Raw genomic sequence first — 26,912 nt, 5'->3', positions numbered from 1 at the left:
AAAACACCAGCTTTAAATATAACTACTACAGTATAGTAGTGGGAGGAGCTTAAGTAGAGTTGTCAATTATGACCAAATTCAATTCAATGCAACTTTATTTATATAGCACAAAATAGAAGTAAATAATCTCAAAGCGCTGAGCAAAATAATTGGGTGGTAAGTGTAAAAATGTACTATAAAAGTTTTAGCTAACACATTTACATTATTTATATCACTTTTCTCATATTTAGCACATTTTCCTACATTTAACACAACATTTAACCACATAAATAGAGGTAAAATAAAGCATAAACTCTAAATATATAAATCTAAATCTAAATGGTATATGTTATATCTAAATGTTAAATCTATATCTAAATTTTAAATCTAAATGTTATATGTTATATCTAAATGTTAAATCTAAGTCTAAATGTTAAATTTTATATATACATTTTAAATATGAATGTTAAATGTTAAATCTGAATGTTAAATGTTAAATCTAAATGTGAAATCTTCATGTTAAATCTAAATGTTAAATGTTAAATCTAAATGTTTAAATCTAAATCTAAATGTGGAACTTAAATGTTTCGTTCATATGCTAATTGACCCCGCCCATTGTAACCTCAACCAATGCACAAGCAGAGACACACAAAACCGTCCCACCCACCTCTTCACCAATATAACATATACCATTTATATTTAGATTTATATATTTAGATTTAGTGCATTTTTTTACCTCTATATATGTGGTTAAATGTTGTGTTAAATGTAGGAAAATGTGCTAAATATGAGAAAAGTGAGATAAATAATGAAAATGTGTTATCGAAAACTTTTATAGTATATTTTTACACTTGGTACCTCATACAAAATATAAAGTCCATAATAAAAAGAAGAAAGAACCCAACAAGATCCACATGAACAAGCATTTAGCGACAGTGGGAAGAAAAAACTCCCTCTTTTTTATAGGAAGAAATCTCCAGCGGAACCAGGTTCAGAGGTGGCAGCCATCCGCTTCTACTGGTTGGGGTTAGTGAACAGAGGGACAAACAGAATAGGATAAAAGGATAGTCCATCCAAGTGTCCCAGACTAGTTGAGCAGCGAACCATTGATCAGCCCAAAGTGTCCCAGATTAGTTGTGCCGTGAGCCATCGATCAGGAACCGTTATCTCCAGCATCAAGACACCTGAAACAGAAAAGAGAGCAGAGGGCGAGGAAAAGGCACAGACTGCAGGATTCTCTCAGAATTTAAGCCGATATTTTTAATTCAAAAGATACCAAGAAGTGATCTGAAATGAGTACGTGTTTGAAGGTTGGATGTATTTTTCTGTAATGTTTATTGGAGTCAATAAGTGTAATTTTGTATCTTTCTGTTGTCTTTTTGTGGATTTTTGTTTTTTGTTGCCATTGTAATGTGATTCTGGAGTCATTTTTTGTATTTTTGTACAAATATTAAGTTTTGTTTATTTTGAGTGGAGCCTTTATGTATATTTTGTGCATTTCTGTTGTCGTTTTGTGTACTTTTTGTATAAATGTTTAGTTTTTTGTTTTTATTTACTATATTTGTTATAAATACACACACGCACACACACAGACCTTTCTTGCATTATAGATAGATAATGAAAAAGATAATAAAGTCTTTGCCTCTGGGTTGATTTTCCAGAATCCTCCTCTGCCGGGCTCGTCTTTCTGTCGAGGGACCTTCATGAACCACTTGTTGAGGGACAAGGTGTGACGAATAAAGTTCTGTAACAAAGACACAATAAAAGCAAGATTTATTACAAAACCATTGAGCAAATATGAGTAAGTGATGATAAATGAAGGGAGATGGATAGTCATAAATAATAAAAGTGGGTGTCACTTACCTGCCAGGTGGGCTCTGCGTGTCTGTAGTAGCAGAAGTTCTCTTTGATCCACTTATAGATGGTGGACAAAGTGACTTTGGGCTGTTCACTGGCCTGCATGGCCATGTAGATGAGAGAGGAGTGGGAATGAGGTGGTTTGGCTTTGGGGTTGGTCTTGTAGTCCACCTCCACCAGAGGGATGGGCTGCATCTGGATGTGAGGGTACCTGGGATGGAGTCAATTACATTTTTCAGTTATAATTACATTTTCAATTACCCATTGTCAATTAACAATTCAATTATGATTAAAATGACCAGCATTTTTTCAAATTACATTTCAATAACAATTTTTTTAAACCTCAAAGTCAATTACAATTACATATTCAATTACTAAAGTTCATATACAATTAATCACTGACACTAAACTTCATCTTGTGTTAGCTTTCTGTTAGCATCTCTTATGATAACTGGTCCTAAATCAGCTGTAAAATAAAAACAAATATATATCATGTAATTTATTTCATATCTATTGGTTTCATTGTTAGGCTTCCTAATCAATGAAAATATATGTTTTTTAATATTTTTGGTGTGTGCGTCTGAGCATTTTTTTTTATCAGTATAACACTCAGTTTCATTTTTGTTCAAATGATGAAATGTGAGAAAGCTTGAAATGAAACATGATTTGATAACTGTTAACTACATATGTGTAGAACTGAACTTAGAACTCTAACATGGATCCATGTGTTAAATTATAATTGACGTTTTGTGTACTTTTTGTATAAATGTTTAGTTTTTTGTTTTGATTTACTAATTTAGTTATAATTACGCACGCACGCACGCACGCGCGCGAGCACGCGCACACACACACACACACACACACACACACACACACACACACACACACACACACACACACACACCCACACACACACACACACACACACACACAAACCTTTCTTGCATTATAGATTGATAATAAAAAAGATAATAAAGTCTGTGTCCTCAGTCTGTCCTTCATTGTATCATTTTTCAGGGCGAGCTGTGTTGGTTTGATATTATTATCCTTAACTTTCAGTGAAAAAGTAAAAAAAAGAATTTTCAGTCCCAGGGAGCAAAATATATGATGAAAACGAATATATAAAAAAAGTTCACAAAAATGTATAGCAAAAGACAAATGAAAATACTGAACAAAATATGAATTAAAAATCAAAAAAAAAATACAAATTTAAAACTAATTTCCACATATAATACAATATATACATATTACAAAGATTCTTACGTGGTTTGTTATAGGACAGTCAGTGTTGTTGGTGGTGGATGTTCATAGGTAGATGTGAAGAAGCCCTCACTCAGACCAAAGCCTTGATCCAGGGTTTGGGGTACGGTCTCTGTCCCCACTGTGACCTCCACCAATGGCTGCACCTCTCCTACCGCTGACTGCTCAGAGAATAACAGGTCCATGTAGCCGCAGGACCAAGATCAAGCAGTGTCTCTGTAGACCTTGTGGTCCCTCTACTGTCCGTAGGCGACAGGGTCTTCTGTTCAGGACTCATATCTTCATTAACAGAAGAAGTGCTTGCAGTGTCCTGATAGCCCTGAAAACGTTTCTTGCGTCTGAAAAGTTAACAATTCAATTATGATCACAATGACCAAATTTTTTTCAAATTAAATTTCAATTACAATTTTTTGAAACCTCAAAGTCAATTACAATTACATATTCAATTACTAAAGTTCATATACAATTAATCACTGACACTAAACTTCCTCTTGTGTTAGCTTTCTGTTAGCATCTCTTATGATAACTGGTCCTAAATCAGCTGAAAAATACACTAAAAACAAATATATATCATGTAATTTATTTCATATCTATTGGTTACCTTGTTAGGCTTCCTAATCAATGAAAATATAAGTTTTTTAATATTTTTGGTGTGTGTGTCTGAGCATTTTTTATATCAGTATAACACTCAGTTTCATTTTTGTTTCAAATGATAAAATGTGAGAAAGCTTGAAATGAAACATGATTTAATAACTGTTAACTACATATGTGTAGAACTGAACTTAGAACTCTAACATGGATCCATGTGTTAAATTATAATTGACAATTTTTATACGATTTTTATGGCAATTACAATTACAAAGTCAAGTATCTAAACTCAATAAAAAATGACTTATGATTACGACATTAAAACTACAATTACAATTATAATTACGCCATAATTGTAATTAATCATCCATTAAGCAATTACAATTATAATTGACCCCAACCCTGGTACCTGGAGAACAGGGGACCAACGGTGGAGTCACTGCCGAGGTACTGAGGCATCCCGGTGGCTGCGGTGTGTCCCGCGGCGGGGCTGGACGGAGAGTCGGTGTCAAAGCTTTCATGGAAGAGCTGCTCCTGACATTGATCTTGTTGTTGCTGCTGCCTCTGTTGCTGTTGCTGCTGACATTGCCCTTCTTGTTGCTGCTGATACTGTTGTTGACATTGATCTTGTTGTTGCAGCTGATGCTGTAGTTGCTCCTGAATTTGCTGTTGACACTGCTCTTTTTGTTGTTGTCGCCGTTGTTGCTGCTGACGTTGCCCTTGTTGTTGTTGTTGTTGCTGCCGATGTCGTTGTTGTCCTTGGTGCTAGGAAAAAAAACAGAGAACAGCTGATGAGTCTTCTGATTCTACTGCAGGCTTGTTTCTAGGTGAGTCTCTATGATAGAATCCAACATGAACTAAAGTCATTCCCATTGTTAAAGGTCATCTTAGATGCTGATATGTGCATTTCAAACAATTGATGGAGAGCACAGACACAAAATGAAGTTATACTGATGCAAACCTCAATACTCTTAGACTGGGACATTAAACACATCTGAGATTAAACTTGTTCTCCGAGAGTGTGTCTGTGTCTGCACATCACATTAAGGTACACCTCATTTTTGTTTTAGAGCATTGATTGATTATCATTAGTATTGATTAAGGTATCGACAATATCCAAGCCATAAGTGAGGGATATTATTCCCGGCAGGTTATTCTCTTATATTGTGACAAAACTTTAATTTAATTCAGGGAACCCTTGTGAAATAATTTAATGAAAATTGCACAGTTTGAGAAAAACTGTGAGTTCTCAATTTGCAATTAAAAATGACTTCCGTCATGTGATCTAAGCATGAAAAGACTAGAGTTTCTTTGAAATATTTGGAGAAGATGAGATATCAATTTCTTTTTTCCAAGGGGATGAATTGGATGCTCTAAAGTTTAGTTTGACACGTGTTTTAGACTAAAACACATCTGAGATTAAACCTGTGTTCAGAGTGTGTCTGTGTCTGCACATCAGTTTAGATACACATTATTCTTGTTTTATAAGATTAAGATTAAAGATTAAGATTAAGATTAAAGATTAAAGATTAAGATTAAATCGGGGCTTTCGCCTTTAATTGGTCATGTAATGTTGTTACATACATGGAATTTGTCCTCTGCATTTAACCCATCCCTGAGGAGCAGTGGTAACTGGTGACTTGATTTCACATTTGTGGAAAAACTATTTTGAAATAAAATCAACATAAAATGAAGTGATGTTTTGAGTAATGATACTTACCGTTAGTATGTTAGTAATGTTTGTTATACAATCCCATCAGTAGGAGGGTGGAGGCAGACGTGGAGCTTTGGTTCGGGATTTCTTACTCTTTGTCCCCTAAAAACAGACACGTGACAATTCTAGTCAGCTGATAAAACACTTCCACAGTCATGATGTCATCACCTCTAAGGTTGATGGGTAAACATTTCTGCGCAGTAGACTTACGTAATTCACTTTGTTGCTCCAGCCTGGGTTATTGAGAGCGTGTATATGAGCTTCCACTTGGGCTTCAGCTTGGAAGATCTGCCTTTTGTCTTCAGCCAAAGACTTCCACTGTGGATGAACAATAACAAAGTGTCACACACACACACACACACACACACACACCAAAGACAAAAATGTGAAGATCACAGATCATTCATCGAGGAACAAACAAACTTACGCGTTCAGAAAGAACTCGATTGACTGCAGCACTGTTCTTAATGCCGAGCTCTTCCTGGACTGTCTTCCTCTCGCTTTTTAAGAACAGCATAAATGCGTTGGGAGGTTTCTTTACATACGTCCCCTTATCCTTCTCGTGTTTTCTTTTCCTGAAGGAACAAAACACAAACAGTGAGCAGGGCAGGGAAACAGTAGCTGAGAGTAGTAGAGAGAGAGAGCAGGGAGACACTCTGATCTAGAGTTACTCAGGAAAAAAGACAATTAAAACAACTCAAGGACACTTACTTTGGAACTGGGACGGGTTCCAGGGCCTCTGGTGGCATGATAGCCAATAACTCATCCAACTCATCTCTACAAAGATAAAAACATAAACAGGCGGGATGAGAAATCATGTCACAAACATGTGGACCAACGTCTGTGATGGATCAGGTGTGTTTGTTTGCTTTGCTTACCGTTCTTCAAAAGAAGGAAAACACTCAGGTGGGAAGAATGGACTGCTGTAAAACTGGAGACACAAAAACATGAATATTAGACACCAGTTGCATTTTTCAATTACAACTACATCCTCAATAATAAATGTTCAAGTACAGCTATATTATGATTACGATGACCTGCATTTTTCCAATTACAATTCAAATTAGAAATATAATTTTCCCTCTGAAAGTCAATTACAATTACGTTGTCAATTTCTCATAAACCTCATAAAACGTGACCTTCCTCTTATGTTAGCTTTCTGTTAGTACCATGATAACGGGTCAGTTGTCTCCCACATCTTAAATCAGCTATAAAATACACTAAAAATTATTATCTATCATCCAATTTGTTTTTCATCTCTTGGTTACTTTGTTAGAATTCCTAATTAATGAAAAAAAATGATATTCATGTTCTTGGTGTGGGCGTCTGAGCCTCTTTTCTGTCAGTATACCCCTTAATTATTAATTTTTCTTTCAAATATTAAAATTGTCTGAACAGTAAAAAAAAAGGCCATATTTTTCCATTGTTATGCTTTACTATATACAGCCATATCTCTGAAAGTGGGTGTTCTTCCACATTTTATTTATTTTTATTTTTTACACCTTACTGGATTCTAACTCCAGTTTAAGTGAGTTCATCAAACTTGAACTAGTTGTTAGGTTCTTATGATAGCCTTAAATCAGGAAAAAATTCCCAGATTTTTACATTTTTGTGGCTTGCTACTGACCGTTTTTCGAGAATTTCCATTCCAATTACTATTAATTACAAAGTCAATTATCTGAACTCAGTTACAACTTTATTATGATTACAACAAGTTTTTTTTCCCCCCAAATACAAATACAATTACAATTTTAATTATTTCATAATTGTAAATAATTATCAATTATGTGATTACAATTATATTTTACCCCAGCCATGGTATCAACCATACACCAAAAAACTACTGCTAGGGTCTGTCAAAGAAAACAAACTGAGTGATATTCCAATACCACATAAGAACTGGATAAAAAGACCTAAATAAATCTATTAAAAACTGTGCTTCTAACAACAACAGAGTCATATAGAAGCACGAGGAAGGGCCTGTCTGTTCTTAATGGATGAACAAATGTATGCTGTGATGTTGCCCACATTGGCACCATGTGTTTCAGTGATTCTTACTTTGAGGTCTGTTAATGGTGGAGGAGGACATCTACAAACATGAGTAGATGATGTCACAGGGTAAGTCGCCCAGTGCACCAGTCCTGCAACCTCTGGATAGACCTGCACAATATCGGTGATCTCAGGTAGGAGATGCTTCAACTCCTCCTCCTCCTCCTTCACCAAAGGTTCCATCACCATGGATAATGGTGTCCTGTGATACAAAGAAATAAACAAGAATAAATAAGATACACACACACACACAATACACAAAATAACTCCCAAAACACAAATCAACAATAAAATGCCCAAAAAAAAAAAAATCAAAAATGACTTAAAGACACAACAACTACTTAAATGAACAAAATGACTCTGGAAACAACAAAAACATTATAGAATAGCTACAAAGACACACAAACTGTCAACAAAGTTACACAAAATGACAGGAAAATACAAAAAACAACAATAAAGATACAGAAAGTGACCCCAAAAACGCACAAATTAACAACAATACATACAATACATGACAAAAATGCAGAAAAAGACAGAACATTACACAATATTACAATAAGAACCCCCCAAAAAATAACAAAAACACACATAATGACTCCAAAACCACACAAAATTACCCATATCTTGCGAAATTATTTGAATTCCAATTTTATGCAAATGAAATAATAGTTAGAGGTCGCACAAAACACTTGAAAATTGCTCTTCTATAACATACTTAGCCAAAAAATTTAAATAAAAATACAACGGTGACAAAAAAGTGTTAGAACATCATTAAAAACAAGTCATTTTTGTGTAAATAGTGGTGTCCCACACTGCTATCAGCTGTATATCATGTGAATTAGTAGTTATATCTGTAATTATGTTGCTATTATTATCATACGTTGTGATAAATGACCTCCACATGTACTATGCTGCCGCCTGGTGGAATATAGTAGGAACTACTTTCCGGTCAAATAAAGCCTAATAAAACTTCTACTTACCTCATTTTGAGAGCAGGGGTTGTTAATATGTGAATTCCTTGTTGATAATGTCGAGAAAGGGTCGCTGACGATTCCTGACAGAGTTTTCCTTGCAGACTGCACAGCGCACTGCAGATACAACTGCTGGAAAACAGTTTGTTTTCTTTCTAACCGCTTATATAGGGTGAGAGATGGAAAACGTGAATTTAAATAATGCTCTTTTTTTTTTAAAGTAACGTATTTGTTTTTGTCTCGTGTGGATGACGTAGTGGTTCCCAACCTTTATTGGGTTGTATCCCCATTCTGATATCACACATTTCTGGTGACCCCAGAGCAGGGCCAGCTTTAGGCCATGCATGAATAAAAATAAAATAAAATTAAAAAAAAAATAAAATAAATAAAAATGAATAAAAATAGGTCGTTTTTTTTTTTTTTTTTTTAAGTCATTACACAGTGTGTACACATTATTATTTATTTTAAATATCAAGACAAAACAATGCAATCATGCAAAACAACACATCATCGGGAAATATATATATATATATAACCTATTTTGAAATGTAGAATAATGCACTATAATACAATATAATACTTACAGATATAGTGCAAATGTCTCGAGGGAACAATAAAAAAATAGTGCAAAATCCAAAATCTGCAAAACACTACAATCAAAAGTTAAAATAAAATCTAAAAGTTTCAGTAGAAGGAACTTTCTACGTTCCTGTTTGGTTTTACTATTCAGCAACACATATCTTAAAATAAAAAAAACACAATGTGCAAACGACATGATAGAATGATATAGAATAGAACAAGAATTAAAGTAAAATAAAAAATAAATATGGGCAGAAGAATAGCAGGTACAGTTATAGATTTGTTCCATTTATTCATAACATCAGCATTAAAACTACCTACAAAAAAGTTTACAAGTAGAGGCTTTGATTTGGCTCGATATTATGTGGATTATGTCTGCAAAAAGTGCCCACATGTACACAAAATCATAACCAAACACTCGCCTATGGAGCATTTGTGGGAAAAAGTGAATTTCAGGTTTTGTACAGTCATCATGCAATAACCAAACACAGAATACAGCAAGTCCTACAATATACACAATGATTAAATTGGGCCAAAAACATGGAAAGAATCAATACCTGATGTGAACCATTTACACCGTTTGCACATCCACAAACATGATCCTGTAAAAAAATGAAATAAAACATCTTCTAATTTGCCTTCATGTTTTTTTTTTTTTTTTGATAATAATTTAAAAAAACATTCATTTTGATCTTGGTCTGATTATTTCTTGAGAAAGAATTGTGATTTTACAATTATTTTCTCTATAATTAATTTCACATTACCATGAGTTTTAAAATGTACTCCTGAATCTGAAATAAAAGATGATGATGATGATGAATAACTAAAATCACATTAATAATCTAATTTTCAATCAAACATAAATCACACCTGCTGTCTAAAAGATAAATACATACTACATATTATGCACTTCTCTCAGAGAAAACCTGCATAAAGGATAAAGGAAGTAAATAAATATAAATATTATGGATGCACCGAAATGTAAATTATTAGATCCTTTAAAGAAGTTTACACTGTAATGACAATTTTTGGCTACTTTCTTTTGGAGGTCAGATGATGAACAATTAAGCCTAGAATGTAAAACATGTATAAAACATCCCTTTAATTCACCCCAAAGAAGATTTATTTAGGTTGAGGTCAAGATTCTATAAAGAGGAAAGAGCCGACTCCAAACACAAAGTTGGGGATGTAAAATTGTCCAAATTGTTTAATGCTCAAGCGTAAAAGAACTCAGCGGCAGAGCAAAACAAAAAAGCTGTTATATGTGTAAGTGGTCTGTATGCCTACGTAATAGAATTTGTGTTTCCTACCATGGAAGTGTTTGGAACACCTGCAGATTAATCGATTGAATGCATGAGTTCAATTGATTAATCTGAGTGAATCAATACTTTAGGTCTTTTTCAACTTTATTCAATCACAATTCATGATGAAAGTGAGATTCAAATAAAAATGATAATACAGTCATTTGCATTTCTTGGGTTTTTATTTACATCTAATAACAAATGGGAGTTTATTCTGAATTTTAAAACAACCTTAATGAACACTTTTTACAATATAAATGATTACAAAGGTTGCGCATGCTGACGTCACTTGTGTAGAAGCTAAATGCTTGTATGACTTAATGAAATGACTGAATATTTACTTCAGTTTTAGGCCTGTACATTATTATTTATTGTATACATGAATGTGTCAAATTACATGGAAAACCAAATATGAATGAATAAATGAATAAACGTGATAAAATAAAAAAGTTAAAATTTTAATACAAATAAACAAATATAAGTGGGAAAAATACAAATGTTAATGTGCCAATCCACTCCGTCAGCAATCAAACAGACCTTTCTGGACAGTGCGGACTTCCTCCACATGCTCTTCAAATTCCATGCCCACCTGACGGACAACACTGCTGTTGTTCTGGCCCATCTCAGCAGCCAGGAAAGGGCATTTGGAAGCAAGTGCCTGCCCTGATGGTGGCATTGGATGACCAGAAGGCAGCTCAGAGATTGCCTCCTCCATAGGTGCTACAGGTGTGCAAAGTAAAATGTTATGATGAGAACTTAAGGGATATTTTTTTCTGCCCATGACATAGAACAAAATGCTATTTCTTCACACTCACCTTTATTGACAGACGCATTCTCTGGAACCTTGTAAGAAGAGGAGGAGCAGAGGGCCCGTGCCATCGTAGGGGCCATGGGTTTTGCAGCCTGTTCCATCATGATTGGGCATCGCTGGGCATACCCGACCAGAACTTTTCTGGACTGCTGGAAGAAGGCCTGGGGTGCACGAGCCAAATATGGACAGCGACGCATAATCACATCCATCATTTACAAGTTGATTGTCCAGAAACCTGCCTCGAAGAAAACAAAAACAGAGATGAGACATGTCACCAAACTGTGTCATGTGAACAGGTCTGATAAACCCAAAAATGTATTGCTAGAAATTACTTAATAATTTAATTACTTAGTAATTTGATATATAAAGACTAAAAGAACTATCATTTATGATTTTAACCTGAAATTTGTGATTAAAAAAATAGCAATCAGAGTGAAAAAAGTGAGAAAGTCACCAGGCTGCAAAATAGGGTTTGCAAATGTACAAGCATGTAAATGCTGAGTTAACATCAGGACAAAGTTTGAATTTGAAATGTAAAATGTAAACATTTAAACAAATGTAAATGTAGACTAGTTAAAGGTGCATTTATACTTTTTGTTTTTTTTACTTTACGCACACACATTAGATACTCTGACTTTATATTTTATGATGAGTGCCATGAGAGGACATTGCATTTGGCGTTGTAAAAATAAAATAAAATTGAACCGGATAAAATAAAAGGAAAATTAGTGTTTCCGCACAGTGGATGGAAACCATAGCACTTGAATAAAAACCCTGTACACACTCAGGAAGAAATACAAACACAACCTGGACTCAAACTCACAACCTTCTCACTGTGAGGCAGCAATACATCACATTAGTCAATCTCAGAAATCCCATTTATGACACAAATCTAGTAATGACCATGTAATAAGGATTAGTACGGAAGCGTAGAGCTGCCACAGTTGAAAATATATTTTTGATCACTATATTGTACGAACAATATACTTATATTGTGCGAACAATATACTTATATTGTACGAACAATATACTTATATTAAACGAACAATATACTATATTGTACGAACAATATACTAAATTGTACGAACAATATACTTATATTGTACAAACATGATATTATAATGTACGAACAATATACTTATATTGTACGAACAATATACTAAATTGTACGAACAATATACTTATATTGTACAAACAATATAGTATATTGTACGAACAATATACTAAATTGTACGAACAATATACTTATATTGTACAAACATGATATTATATTGTACGAACAATATACTTATATTGTACGAACAATATACTTATATTGTACGAACAATATACTATATTGTACGAACAATATACTATATTGTACGAACGTGATATAATAATGTCCAGATGGTGGACATTTAACCAGAAGTAAGAGCAAACGAAGGAAGAAAACATGGATTCTCCACTGTTGCGGTTCCTGTGCAAACGAGGTGTGCCTGAGGAGTGCCTTTCCCGCATGGAGGAGGAACATGTAAGTTTAAAGTTCATTTTCTTCTTTTTCCATGGGTCAAGTGTTTTAAGGCAACGAGGGAAGGAGGTGGGTGCGCGCGCATTCGGATCTCGTAGAGTGCGAGTGTGCGCCGGCCCGTATTATACTTCTCAGGTCATCATCCATCCATTTTCTGAACAGCTTGCTCGTTTCTCCAGCTGTCATCGGGCTCTATGCTGGGCGTAGGTACACCTTACAAAGCGCCAGTCCTTCACATGGCTACCAACCAGACACAGAGAAACGGACAACACTCACACTCCCATTCATTACAGGCAACATAGGGACTCTAGTTATCCTGACAGTATGTTTTTGTATTGTCAGAGGGAACCACATTCTTGGGGTAACCAACGTAAGCACAGGGAGAACATGCAAACTCCATACAGCAAGGACCTAAGTGCCTATAATTGGTCAGAATCAATGAAAGTCTTTTTCTTCCCACAAGCCATGTAGCCTTGTGCTTTTGATATTTAACGGCAACACTTATTATGTACTGTTAATTTTATTATATTTTTGTGTATTTTAACTTTGTTTTTAATAACTTTGATTAATTTATGTAACAAAACCATTATAATTACCATCTACTTCTTGGTCTCATTATCAAAGCGACAGACGTCTTCTGTTTCCACACTCCTCTCCCATTGATGGAACTTAACTACATACACCAGGTCCATGATTATTTTTATTAGGATGTTATTTCAATCCAATTTACAAATTTGGACAAAGTGCACAAGATGAACAGGTCCACAGTTTGAAAAATCAGGAAAAACTAAATTTTCAGCTCGCTCGTGTGCAGCATTAGCTTTGGCAGCTAACTCTGTCTTTCTGCCTTAGAGACCAATACACGTTTTAAACGCAAAACATCTTTCAATGAATCAACGCTCCAACAGTTAAAATGATCTAAATCTCTGTCAGACTCACTGTCAGCAAAGGTGAGTTTATACCTCTCGACCTTTGAACGCATGCACGAGAACTGAATGTTCCGAGAGTGTGAAAAAGCTTATTGTGTAGCAGAGTTCTGTGTTGTTTGTTTGCAGGATGTTGCATTAGGTATCAAGCTTGTTTGTTAGTTTGCATATAATTTTCTGTCTCTCTACAGATTGACGCTACAGTTATTGACTGTATGGATGATGGCACACTCTCCGGTTACATCCCAACCTATGGAGATAGAATAGCAGCAAGACGCTTCTGTTTGGAAAGCAAAGATACAAATACAAAAGAATCCAAAAAAAATTCACTGCTTGAAAAACTAAAGAAGAAGATGGGCATTGATAATGATGATAAATGTTTGAAAGGAGACGAGACATCGGCACCAAAGCGAAAAAGACAATATGCAAAATGCAACAAATGGGCTGAAAAAAAGACCAGAAGAATTGAGTTGGGGTGGATTCATGAAGGCAAACAAGTGAGGAAACGCAGGGGAGGAGGAACAAGGATGCTTGATGTGCCAAAAGAATCCCAAAAATTGGATCTTATTAATTTTTCCAAAGACCTTTTCTTCCCAAATGGAAAATGTAAATTTGGAAAATTTGAGTCATTTACTCATGACATATTAGATTTCCAGGAAGAAGCTGTGTTGGATGATAATATCACAGTTGGGCAACTGTACACTGCACTAAGATTGGGGATGCTAAGATTTTACTTGTGCACTAAAAGCCAGATCCAAACAGATAATGAGGAAAGCGATGAGGGGAAATCTGATGAGAATAATATGGAAATGAGAGATACATATACAAATGACCAAGTCACTGACACCATTGTCATTCTATCATCAGATAGAATGACAGATTGACAGATTGATGCAGACACACTCTCCAGTACATCTGAGGTGACTTTTGGTCCAGTCCTTGGAGAGGCCGTGGCTGGTCAACTTGATGACACGTTGGTATATCAGCCTCACGTGCTATTTGAAGGAAATGGGTTAGGTTTCCCATCCTTTGATCTTCCTTCTACAAGCACAGCACACATCACTTCAGCAGCAGGTGATGAAGCAAGCATCAATACAGCTTCATATGAAATAGTTTGTGTAACTATAAAACTACACAGGATTAATCTTCTTGAGGAGATGATAAAGCAGTTCAACGACCCATCACAAACTCTGAAATACAGTTTCATAGATGAAAGGGGAGCTGATGCAGATGGTGTCTCAAGAGATGTGTATGCTGCATTTTGGACTGAGTTTATGGACCGCACAGCTGAAGGAGAAGAAGTGAGGGTCCCATCATTGACTAATAAATGGAAGAAAGAGGAGTGGAAAGCCATCGGCCGGATCCTACTTAAAGGATTTAAGGACCACGGATATTTTCCTTGTCGCTTTGCCCCTGCTTTCTCAGTTGCTCTCATTTTTGGGGAGAATGAAGTCTCAGATGACATGCTGTTGGAAAGCTTTCTTCTGTACATTAGTCAGTCAGACAGGGATCTTCTGACCACTGCCTTAAAAGAGAACCTTCTAGATGAGGATGGAGATGAACTAATTGATCTTCGGGATCGCTTGAATGTAACAATTATTCCCACACGAGAAAATTTAAAAACAATTCTTGTAAGTGCAGCCCACAAACACCTGATCCAAAAACCAAGATATGCTGCAGAACATACGTATGTCCTTCACTGCCAGCTACATTTTAAAGGAATCCTTTTTGAGCCCGCAAAATGTGCTACTGATGTATGAGGAAAAAAAGCCAACCACAAGAAAGTTTTTGAAGTTACTGGATGCATCTCCTACAACTCAAGCAGAGAATCAGAGCTTTCGTTTTTTGCAGCAGTACATCAGAGGACTGGACGATGCAGGTCTCAGAAGAATGTTAAGATTTGTCACAGGATCAGATGTTATCTGTGTTAAAAAAATTGAGGTGATGTTTACACCAGTAGAAGGACTAGCAAGGAGACCTGTTGCTCATACTTGTGGGCCAACTCTGGAGCTGCCAATGACATATGCTTCCTACCCAGAACTGCGTGCTGATATGGATAGTATACTATTTAACCAAAACTCCTGAGAATTCAGCATCGTTTAAATCAGGTTACTCTGCCTACTACCCAACAAACTTTGAAATGGAAAAAGAGAACTAAACAAAAAAGTGTTTTGGTCAAATACAGGACATAATTTATTTTGATATACAAGGTAGTAAAATGTATACCACTAAGGACTGAATGTGTCATTTAAAATGGGAAAGGAGATTGCAGCTTTCTTCTAAAATCTGTCCTGTGTTCTTTGTCCCTGTGTTTGTAACTTTTTCTCCATTTCCTAGTCACTGCGTTTGTTTAAAGCTATTAATAATGCCTCATATTCGCACAGAAAATATTCACACACAACACTATTGAAGTTCTAGGGATAATGCAGTTGTTTCCAGAATAATCTTCATCTTTCAAACTTGCTAGATAGATGTAAGTGACTCGCTTCTATTTATTTAATTAATTTCCCCCAGATTTGCTTCGTCAGGTTTTCAGCCATAACTTAAGTGACTTTAGAAGGCTTCTTTAATTAACCACATTCCCTCTTGCTTCCAATGATCAATGGACTTGAATGGGACAGGATCTCAAACTAAGAATATATATATTAGAAGCACACCTCTGTTAGTTTGCACTGTGTTCACAGCGATGCGTAGAGCCCGGTGATAGGCTGTAGATGATCTACAAGGAAGAGAAGATGAGTGAAATGTACTCATGACACTGACATTTTCATTGTTTCATTTCAGCGTGACTGACAGTAGCTTAAGGCTTAAAAGATCCTCCAATAACAAACACTTTCTGTCCTTTTGGAGTGAAAGTAAAGCCTTAACACATGTCCCTTAATGTTGTAATGATCACGAACTCCTGCTGGGGTTTACAACTTCTCAAGATGTTACATTTTGTAAAAGAAATGTCCAGTTAAATCTAGTGCATTTACCGATGTGTTCAAATCTGTTATTTATTTTTATTAGCATTTTTTGTTTACTGATTAATGCATGATAACTGTTAACTTGATAATATCAGTTTTTCCTATCCTATTGGAGAGGAGGAAGTTTATTCCAATGGGAGCCGTTCACTGAGAACCAGCTTTCTTTTGTAGCACAGTACACTGTTAATGAGGGTGTTTGTTTTTAGTTTTTATTTTCACATTTCATTTGCTGCTGGCTGCATTTATATATAGATAAATGTGTGACATTTGTCTTTGTATGGAATATGCCATGAATGACATTGCTGGGTTTGCTGTTTTGAACCCTGTACAACTGCTCTTCAAGAGTTTTTTTCTGTGCCTGGAAATAAAGTTAAACTTTGTTTGATATTCCATCTCAAAAAAAAAAAAAATTAAAAAAATGGGAAAGGAGTGGTAATGTAAGGGAAAATAATTCCAGGGGAAAAAAACCTTGTGTTGATCTTTTGCACTGAATGTGTGGCTAAATATGCAGGTCAAAAACTGTTGCCTGTAGTGTTGTTTGTTTTATTTTATTTCATGTTTTCCACAATGTATACTATGTATACTATATTGTTCGTACAATATAAGTATATTGTTCGTACAATATAAGTATATTGTTCGTACAATATAAGTATATTGTTCGTACAATATAGTGATCAAAAATATATTTTCAACTGTGGCAGCTCTACGCTTCCGTAGAAAGGCAACAAATACCAAGGTAAAAATGACATAATGTTGATATCAAACTATTCTAAAGTTGCTTCAGAACTATGCCAACCTAGAATAAAGGGACTTTAGATCATTGTGCAAAGTTTTTAACCACTGAACGTAAAAGAAACTTGAAAAAGATTGGTTTGTTAAATAATTATTCATCTGTAAACTTGGATGTGTCTGATGATAAATGAGAGTTTGTGATCTAAGATTCTTTGATTATGAATGGTAAATGCATACTATGAAAGCCCGTTTCTGCCACACTAAAAAAATGTAACATCACAACGGCAAGTCGTAATTATTAATTATTAAAGTCATAATTATGAGATAAAAAGTCATAATTATGAGGTACTTTAACACTTCATGGAGGGTGCTCTGCCCAAAATGAAAATCACATCCATGGGATTAGAAAGAGAACATTTTCAGTGTAAATATTTAATATTCAATCATCATTGATTGCACAATGATTGACTGAGAAGCAATAGGAGAGAACTCTTTTAAAGTGTGTTTTAAATCACATACCACTGGTATTGGGTGGAATCCTCAAACTATTCATTTCGGTGGCAGAAAAGCTGTAGGTTGTGTTAATTTTCAAATATTTTGGGAAATGATGGTGTGATTTTGGTTGGTTGGTTGGTTTGATTTTCATTAGTTTAAAATTATCCTTATTTCTAAGGTTAACTAATTATTTTGATAGTCAAATATTATTATTTTAAATAAAATGATGATGTTTATGACAAATCCAAAAGAACACTTGATTGTCTCATAGTAATCTAAGTTAGCAATGTAATTTTTACCTGCTTATCCTGCTTGATTTTGTCTGATACTTTGACTGCATGTGTTTGCAGTATATAATAATAAAGTACAGTGAAAATGTCTCAAGCAAGTGAGTAAAAAGGCTGTAAACTAAACACAGAGATATGGAAGCCACTGCATTGTGCATCTTCTGTAAAAGAGGACTGCTCTCCCTTTTTATATCCTCCCTACAATAAAATATTTCTTACCCTTCCTTAGGGAGGGCTGGTGATGGTCACAATTAAAATAAATTGATTTATTTTATTGCAATAACAAAACATGCATTGCTGTCTCATAATGATTGCACTTCTTGTAGTGTTGACCTTTGACAGCATGTGCAGACAAGATAAAAAAAAAAAAAAAAGAAGATCCTGGTTCGTGCAGATCTGACAGCTGCTTTTTTTAGGAAAGAAAGATTATGACGCAATCCTTTCATTTACCAATGATTTCCTTTAGAAAAGATATAGATTTTTATCTGATGGACTGATCTAGTCAGCTGATGAAGCCGGCATCAATGTCTGATCGCTAGGCTAGCAGTGTGACTCTGAAGTGCTGTATGTTTGAAAACAGGTTTATGTTTTAAAATCTACAAAGGTTTGAACTTTGAGAGTGTTTAAACAAGAGATAAATGTTCATTCCTGTCTGAGAAAAGTGTATAAAGTGTGTAGTGAGGGTTTTACAGCCTTAAAACATCTATCACTAAAATAAAAAAAAGTTCTGTGTGTGTGTGTGGGGAGGGAATTTCTCCCCGACGCGGTACGAGTTCAACTTGAAACTAAGTCAACGTGTTCCAAATACCCCAAGTGTGTATCTGTTATTTTGGAGTAATTTGGTGTAGCAAAACGTTAAAAACATTAATTTTAAGATTACAGCCCTCTCAATAATGAGCGCGGTATTGAGCGCGCACTGTGTCGCAGTTTGTTTGGGTTAAAAAAATTAATTCAATATTAAAAACGTTTTTGTACTGATAATAGTTATTTAAATTAATATTTCATGGTTATTCAAAATTATACTCGTGATCCCAAACTTCCTTTAAGTCGCGAGTCACAGAGTCTTTTACCGACTGGTTTCCCATTGTTTAAACCAAATAACTGTCCGTGTAATTGCTCACTGTTTTACTAGAGTCGGTATTGAACTCAACCCGTTCAATGCTCCATCTGGAAAACTGCAGATTCTCTGTGGTGCCGCGCATTGGAAGTTAAGCTCTGACCACTCGGTTCGAAGGTAAACAATGATTTTTGTTTTTTAAAAAAGATAGCCGAATTGTAGATAATACTTTCATTTACTTACTCACTCATGTAGTTTGGAGCTTTAAATTTTGTTTTGCCTGTTTTGTTATCAGCATCTCAAACATTTCACAGGAACATACACACACGGTATTTATTTATTATAAAAATATACTAAATGAGTAAAATAAATCAAAAAACTAAATATTTATACAAAAAGTACACAAAATAACTACAAAATCACACTACAATGGCAACCAAAAACAATGACTTCAAAAAACATACATTAAAGAACAATACAACAAAAATATGAAAATGGCTCAAAATACACAAAACTAAATAGTTACACAAAAAATACACAAAATGACACTACAATGGCAACAAAAACAATAATAATATAAAAAAAAAAAGCTGACTTCACGGATTTTGCCTATTGCGGGTTATTTTTAGAACATAACCCCTGTGATAAACGAGGGACTACTGTATTGTAAAACGATTATATTCTTGAACTCACTGTTTCCCTCTGCCTGTTTCTGTGAATATCCTCCAGTTCCTTCTTCTGCTCCAAAGCCCTAAGCAAGCTGCAGCGATGTTCAGTGTTACAATTGATCACCTTCATCAAAGCCTGATGGGCCTCTTCCATCTTCACCTACAATTTACAAAAAAAAAATCCACAAGACAAGCTCAGTCCATTGTTCAAACCCAAGCCAAAAATAAGATACAACCAACATGTGACCGTACATCCAACTGTTTGATCTGCTTGTCACATGCAGATTCTTTTAGGAGTTTTTCGTGCCGCAGCTCCTCATGCCTCCTGTTTTCTGGCAGAGTCTGAAGATCCTCCAAATCCACCAACCGCCCAAACTTTGACATCATCTGTTCGTCACATTTCTTTTCCAACACTACAAACAGACAAAAAAGGATTGACTGATGTTTCTAAAATATAGACATTTTATGTATTCAGAGTTTCAGGTGGAGTTGAAGTTGTTGGCCTGGGCCATACCTTGGATCTTGGCTTTCATGTCCCTGCGATCAGAGATGATCTTGGCATGAGTTTGGAGGTCTTTCTCAGGGAGAGTTTCTGCCTGCAGCTGTTGGATGCCCTCCTGTAGCCTGGTCAACTCACACTTGTTAAGCACCAATGCTTGGCTCAGGTCTCTGGGCATCCCATCATCTATGACAAACTCAATCTGATTCACAGATCACAGAATAAAAAGAAGAGATACCAGGCTGTGAAATGCTTGGATGTGTTTTTTTTCTGAAATTGTATACCTCATGTTCCGGAATAAATCATGAATAAATTCAAATAGAATACAGAACCTTTAAGCAATGTTCTGTATATTTTGAGTCAGTGTCTTGGTATCTTTATTCATGATCAAGACATAGCACATGATATGTTTTTTTTAAATCTTGTACTTCTTGCTTATTTTGGTAATAGGAGGATTTTAAGAAAGTTCTATAGAAATTAATCTATTCAGGAGCCACTATATCAGTGGTTATCAACCTTGGGGTTGGGACCCCATGTGGGGTCGCTTGGAGTTTAAATGATATTGTCTGAAATTTCCGAAAAGTTAAAATAGATTTTTGAAATGTTTTAGTTATTCTTTTTTTTTTTTTTTTTTTTTATTAAAACACAATCTTAAACAACTGTATTTCTATACTTTCACTTTGTGAATCTAGTTCAAATAAAATGCAATAAAAAAAAAACTTTAGTCAAACATGATCAAAAACTAATTCGAGAAAAAAATGTCTTTGGGGTTGCTAAAAATGCTTGATATCAAAATGGGGTCATGTTCCAAAAATGGTTGGGAACCACTGCACTAAATAGTGTTTCTTTCCACTTTATTTTTTTTCAAAATGAGGGTCTTTAAAATGTGTATAACTCATGTATTCCATCATTATGCTAAATAGTGTAACTGGTGCAGTTTGACAGGAACCAGTATATCCAGTTTGTTCATTTTTTCTTGTATTTCTCTGGTAATCATATCCAGGTCATTTTCCGCTGCCTTACGCTTGCTTTTCAACATTTTTTCCTGCAGACCCAAGAAAAACCATTGATCAAAACATGTGGAGAAAACGTGATAAAACACAATGGACGCAAATGTGGGATAAGTCTGACCTTCTTGAGTGTGTCACACTCCTTCCTTAAAACCTCAGCAGCCTCCTTCTCCTCCATCAGCAGGTCTTCCAGGTCCAGTCGACGCTCACGCTGCTGCAGAGCATGTTCAAACAGCTCCGGCTCACATCCTTAAGGACACACAGACACACAATGTAATGCAAAATATTTACTGTATAGAACTGCAAAGATGAAAGTTCAACTAAACTGATCACACTAAGTTTTCTCTCTTCTATGAAGTATAACAGAATTTAGTACAGGTGTATAACCTCAGCCCCACGACTCTGAAATATATTTCATCACTTTTGTAATAAAAAGATGTCAAAGAATGTTCAATGTTGACTGGTTTAAAAATAATGTATACAATACTGTAGTATTTAGTCAGCCACAAATTGTGCAAGTACTCCCACTTAAAAAGATGAGAGGCCTGTAACTTTCATCATCGGTATACCATAACTATGAGAGACAAAATGAGAAAAAAATCCAGAAAATCCCATTGTATATATGAAACTAATCTGTACCCTGTTATGTTTACATCCCACAACATATGAATTCATGTGACCATCTTACAGCCACAAACACATCATCATCATCATCATGTGGTTATGAGGCCTCTGTAACCCAGCTCTCATCCTGTCTCACAAACACGCGTTATGTTGTGCTATATTATCTGTTATTGTAGTAGTAGTATTTAGAAGTTCCCCATTACCGTTCAGTAGATTATGATTGTTATGTTCTAATGTTTTAATAAATCATTAATAAACAGTCTCAGTCTGAGTAAATTGTACATATTTATCTGTGTAACAGCTAACTGAGGCAGGCTCGTGCTGGGATGTATATTTATTGGTTTAGATTAAAATGTAAAGTTTGTAACTTACAATTAAATGAGGCTATCTTAGTTATTGATAAAGTCTTGGTTTTACCAAGTGGTGTCCGCTGAAATGAATCATATTTGAAAATGCAATAAGCAATTAGTTAGAAGAAATGTACTGGTGCCCATTTTGTTGGGGCAACTGTAGAGGGGAAAAGTTGATGCGTCATTCATTGAAGTAATGGGAACGAGTAGTGGAAAAAAGAGCATCAGCAAGAATGAAAGGAAAGGTGTACAAGACAATAGAGAGACCAGCTATTTTGTATGGTTTGGAGACAGTAGCACTGAGGAAAAGACAGGAAAATGTTGAGGTTCTCTTCGGGTGTGACGATGATAGAAAAGAACAGGAATGAGAACATCAGAGGGATGGCACGTGTTAGATGTTTGGGAGATAAAGTCAGAGGGGCCAGACTGAGATGGTTTGGACATGTACAGAGCAGGGATATGATGAATATATTGGTAGAAGGATGCTTTAGGGCAGGAGGCCTAGAGGAAGACCAAAGAGGAGATTTATGGATGTAGTGAGAGAGAACATGAAGTCAGTTGGTGTGAGAGAAGATGATGCAGAGGATAGGGTTAGATGAAGGCACAGGATTCACTGTGGCCAGCACTGAAGGAAAAAGCCAATAGGAAAAGAAGAAGAAAAAAGCAATCAGTTCTGAGCAAATAATTAGTCAAAGATTTAAATAATTCCCAATTGACCGGCTCTGTAGTAGTTTAGCTCACAACACCACAAAGGATGTGTTGAAATATCTGATACGTGTCTGAAGTGACACGTTAAGCAGCAGCACCCTGGTTCAGTGATGGTTTAGAGAACACAACAACAAAATTAATGGCCTCCAAAATCTTAGCCATCAACATGTTCTGGAAATTTTTTAGGATCCATGTAAGGCCTACCTCACAACTCAATGGAATTTAAAAAAAAAAAAAAGAATAAGTGAATATTACTTATTTTCATATATTGGAATTTTATATTAAAGGTATTGTGGACAATTTTTTAGAAAAAAAACGCTCTCTGTTTGCGTGACACGCCTACTTACTTACAAGTTGGTGTGGACATCGGTCATAGTAGCTTACTTATCAACGTAAGATTTGCACTTTTCCCACAATGTTGCCGTACCAGCCTGTCATTGCCTGATCTCGTTAGATCTCAGAAGCTAAGCAGGTCTGGGCCTGGTTAGTAGTTGGATGGGAGACCACTGAGAATTCCAGGTGCCACAGTGGGGGACAGTCACCACAGTGGTATCTGTCATTATGTCTCACTTCACCCACATTGCCTAGTATGAATGCAGTGTGTGAGTGAGTGGTGGTTGGTCTGCCCCAGGGCAGCTGTGGCTACAATAGTAGCTCACCACTATTAAGTGTGGAGTGAAAGAATAATCCCTTAATTCTGTGAAGGGACTTTGCGCGTCCAAAAAAGTGTTATATATCTATATATATATATATATATATATATATATATATATATATATATATATATATATATATAGTGCTGTATTATCATTATGTCAGACTCGCCACCGGTAAGTGAAAATCCTTACATAAACATGTTTGACAATTAGGAGGACCAATAGTTTTGATGATCCACCCAAAAGTTAAACATTGTCCACAATACCTTTAAGATCTAGTCACATCAATTATTATTCTGGGCTCCAAACTAATGTGATTATATGCTTCATTATAGGTAGTTCTTCATAAAGTTATAACTGTGTGTTAAATATCACTGTTTTAGTGTTCAGACCTGGAGGACAAACGCTGTCATTCAGAGCATCTTCTTCCTCTGTGTCACTATATTGCACTTCATTCCAGTTTACTTCATCAGAGTCTTCTTCATCGCTGTCTTCTTCTACAAACACATGGATGATGGGTGAGTCATCAGGGTTTTGTGGCTTAATGGAATAGTTTTTTTTTTTCTGGTTAACACACTGTGTCACCTCCCCTCACCTTCCTCATCATCTCTTGCCATCGCCGTCTTTTTCACACATTTGATTTTCTTCTTAAAGACTTTGATCAGAAAGTTTTCAAACTCATTTTCTCCCAGCGACGCCTTGAACGCAGCAGTCAGCGCTTTCTCGCTCTCCTGAATCTTTGCTATGTCTCTCATTTTCTCCTCAAGCTGGGCCTTACACTGCTCCAGCTTGGCCTGTCAGGGTTAAGAAAAGGATAGAAGATGATTGATATTATTCAGATGCACATTAACGATGTGATAAGAAATCAGCTGTAAAATACACAAAAAAATATATATCTATCATCTCATTTCTTTCCTATCTATTGGTTACCTTGTTATGCTTCCTAATCAATGAAAATATAGGTTTCAATATTTTTGGTGTGTGCGTCTGAGCCTTTTTTTTCTGTGCCTTTTTCATCTTACCGTTTAAAAAAATATATAAATCAAGGGGTAATGGCAATTACAATTATAAAGTCAATTATCTAAACTCAATTACAATTTAATTATGATTACAACAGCAAACACTTTTTTAAAATTACAATAACAATTTTAAATAAATAGATGTAATTAATTATCAACTACGCAATTACAATCATAATTGACCCCAACCCTGCCTAACACCACTGACCAATCTCGGGGTACGCAAATTGTCATAGGTCAGAAATAAAAACAGCGTGACAACATTGGAAATATAAGAATATAAATAGAGCAGCAGTATGGAGACTCCAGGCATTGCCACAAATGACACATTGGCCTCTGTAAGTCTACCCTCTAGTGGGGACAGAAAAATAATCTTATCCAAAAAGCACAAATATGGCAGGAGCTTCATAGCTTTGCGCTAGCCAAACATGCTTGATGCCATCTGCCACCACGTACTTGTGTTAAAGTAGATTTTTTAGCTTTGACAAACGTGAAAACATAATACAGAGCAAGAATTTGGATGGAGAACAATTAAAGACTCATAAACATTACAAACATTCAAACATTACAGAGTGATGTGCATCCTCTCAACCTCACCCTTCTCATTAAAGTTGTAGCGAGTTGTATCTCACAGTTTTAGGGTGATGAATATGTTGTTTTACTGCTATCATTCTGAATAAGAAGTTTTCTTGTGTGCTTACAGATGATTATACTTTTTTTTATTATATCAACAGGATAGGTAAAATTCTGAAACAAATTTCACAGATGCAATGTATAGGACATTACATTATTATGTTTTTTTAAGTGTGCAGGAGTAGGGGGGAACATGTCTGAAGGGGTACAGGACTGTGAAAAGTTTGAGAACCATTGATCTAGATGAACTTCTTCTCACCATTACACTGTTGTCCTCCTTGATGCGCTCAGTGATCTGCAAACTGCTTTTCCTGCTCTCAAAATGCTTTAGCAGCAGCATCTCCTTAATGTGTGTCAGTCGACAAAGCTCGGCCCGTTTTAGTTGGTCATCGATGTGAAGCTTCTGGCTGCGCAGCGACACCAGCTGAGCATCAAACTGACTGACCCACCTCCGCATCTAGAGATTGGAAGAGAAATGCATCCACATGGTGAAGCCAAGAACAGCATTTCATGACTGAATAGTGTTCATTATTGATTACCTGCTCCAGCAGAAGGTCCTGCTCGTAGAGCCGTCGGAGCTCTTCTTCCTTTTGAAGCTCCTCTTTTACTCCAATCTGCTCTGCTACTTCATGCTTTGTATTCTCCATTTCTCTGCTGGTCTTGTATTCTTTTCTTCTCTTATCTTTTTCCACTTTCTCCAGCTGATCTGATAAACTGGCAGCTCTCTCTCGATCTTAATTTTCTTCCTGATGTACAAAGTTCCACCTAAGACCAAAAAGACATATTTACAGTATCGCTAAAAACAAGACACAGAGCTTATAGATTATCCTGAATCTGAGTCTCTGTACTTATTTTCTCCAAGAACATCATATCGCTCCAGGTTGGATCTGTTAATCTGCAGCTCTGTCTGTGGAGATTCCCCTGGTTAGATGTTGGGCAGCTCGGGCACAGGTTGGTGCAGGTTGAGTGCGAGGCGGTCCTGGATATTCTGCAGCCGCTGAATTTGAGCATGCAATGATGATACCAGGCACACCTTGGAGTGCCGCAATCCCAAAATGTGTTTATTCATCTCAGCCTGTTGTTCACAGATCTAATGGGTCAAAATAAGTACAAGTAATTTAATTATTTTACTCTCAGAAATAAGCTTTTATGTCCACATTTTGTAATTTGCATGATAGATAAGAATAATTGTTTTCTCTTTGCAGTCACAAAACATACTGTAGTTGACAGGTTAGATTAAAACTTTTCCTAAAAAATGTACTAATGACACATTTTAAAATAGTAAACTTCTTTGTAAAACATATTTATCATTATGTTCTTGTACAGGTTTTGGTTTGCACCAATAGTGAAATACTATAACGCAGTTAAAAACTACTGATGTAGCTGCTAATGTGGAAGAACAGTTTTGTTTAACTCAGGGGACCTCTCTCATCAGTTAACTGTTTTAGGTTCTAATAAAGTCTTGCTCTCTGGATTTGTAAAGGAAATTATGTCCAAAAGTGATCTTGTCATAAAGTTGCTGGGGATGATAATGAACATTTTTTTTATATACTACCGCTACCTGTATTTCATCCAAGAATTGTTCCCATCCCCAAAAAACTGCCAAAGTGTTATTTCTAGTGTTTTCGCAGACTTAAAGTTTTTGACAAAACAATGTTTGATGTTG

At 35.7% G+C, this 26,912-nt stretch overlaps 3 protein-coding genes and 1 pseudogene across 4 annotated transcripts in view; 2 read left to right on the top strand and 2 right to left on the bottom strand.

Annotated features, from left to right (window-relative positions):
• Positions 1 to 26,912, top strand: part of LOC114460870 (cilia- and flagella-associated protein 44-like) — a 228,515-nt gene that overhangs the window by 141,310 nt on the left and 60,293 nt on the right.
• LOC114460873 (transcription factor 7-like) lies at positions 1,544 to 11,257 on the bottom strand. Of its 2 annotated transcripts, XM_028442753.1 has the most exons (12): positions 11,114 to 11,257; positions 10,888 to 11,018; positions 8,428 to 8,547; positions 7,457 to 7,649; positions 6,277 to 6,329; positions 6,110 to 6,175; positions 5,826 to 5,973; positions 5,609 to 5,716; positions 5,405 to 5,500; positions 4,094 to 4,449; positions 1,843 to 2,047; positions 1,544 to 1,723 (listed from the first exon to the last, which is right to left on the bottom strand). In XM_028442753.1, exons 1-9 carry the CDS (start codon positions 11,129 to 11,131, stop codon positions 5,441 to 5,443), a joined length of 897 nt encoding a protein of 298 aa, XP_028298554.1. In that variant the 5' UTR covers positions 11,132 to 11,257; the 3' UTR covers positions 1,544 to 1,723; positions 1,843 to 2,047; positions 4,094 to 4,449; positions 5,405 to 5,440. The 2 variants fall into 2 exon arrangements, with proteins under 2 accessions (XP_028298554.1, XP_028298555.1); XM_028442754.1 differs by lacking the exons at positions 10,888 to 11,018; positions 11,114 to 11,257 and adding an exon at positions 8,687 to 8,728 and having other exon boundaries at positions 8,428 to 8,580.
• Positions 11,221 to 26,158, bottom strand: LOC114460859 (cilia- and flagella-associated protein 44-like). The gene is made up of 11 exons (XM_028442724.1): positions 26,095 to 26,158; positions 25,786 to 26,011; positions 25,506 to 25,703; positions 24,190 to 24,388; positions 23,987 to 24,091; positions 21,378 to 21,505; positions 21,175 to 21,291; positions 20,262 to 20,448; positions 20,000 to 20,160; positions 19,773 to 19,907; positions 11,221 to 11,344 (listed from the first exon to the last, which is right to left on the bottom strand). The coding sequence occupies exons 2-11, from the start codon at positions 25,891 to 25,893 to the stop codon at positions 11,318 to 11,320; spliced, it is 1,365 nt and encodes a 454-aa protein (XP_028298525.1). The 5' UTR covers positions 25,894 to 26,011; positions 26,095 to 26,158; the 3' UTR covers positions 11,221 to 11,317.
• On the top strand, positions 23,352 to 23,469 carry LOC114460882 (uncharacterized; annotated as a pseudogene).

Source organism: Gouania willdenowi, unplaced genomic scaffold (genome assembly GCF_900634775.1).
Source record: "Gouania willdenowi unplaced genomic scaffold, fGouWil2.1 scaffold_82_arrow_ctg1, whole genome shotgun sequence".
Lineage (NCBI taxonomy): Eukaryota > Metazoa > Chordata > Actinopteri > Blenniiformes > Gobiesocidae > Gouania > Gouania willdenowi.
The sequence above is the reverse complement of the archived record's forward strand: the minus strand, read 5'-3'. Positions and strand labels throughout refer to the sequence as shown.

What these genes read in the sequence shown, in the direction of transcription:
- LOC114460873 (XM_028442753.1), bottom strand. An exon ending in ACAGCAGTGTTGTCCGTCAG is followed by an intron (nt 8,548 to 10,887) that starts GTGGGCATGGAA and finishes GTTTTCCAGCAG; the next exon opens with TTGTATCTGCAGTGCGCTGT. An exon ending in CACCATTAACAGACCTCAAA is followed by an intron (nt 6,330 to 7,456) that starts GTAAGAATCACT and finishes TTGTGTCTCCAG; the next exon opens with TTTTACAGCAGTCCATTCTT.
- LOC114460859 (XM_028442724.1), bottom strand. Translation starts at nt 25,893, where the DNA reads ATGGAGAATACAAAGCATGAAGTAGCAGAGCAGATTGGAGTAAAAGAG. An exon ending in GGCAAGAGATGATGAGGAAG is followed by an intron (nt 24,092 to 24,189) that starts GTGAGGGGAGGT and finishes ATGTGTTTGTAG; the next exon opens with AAGAAGACAGCGATGAAGAA. An exon ending in TTCCTGTCAAACTGCACCAG is followed by an intron (nt 20,449 to 21,174) that starts TTACACTATTTA and finishes TCTGTGAATCAG; the next exon opens with ATTGAGTTTGTCATAGATGA.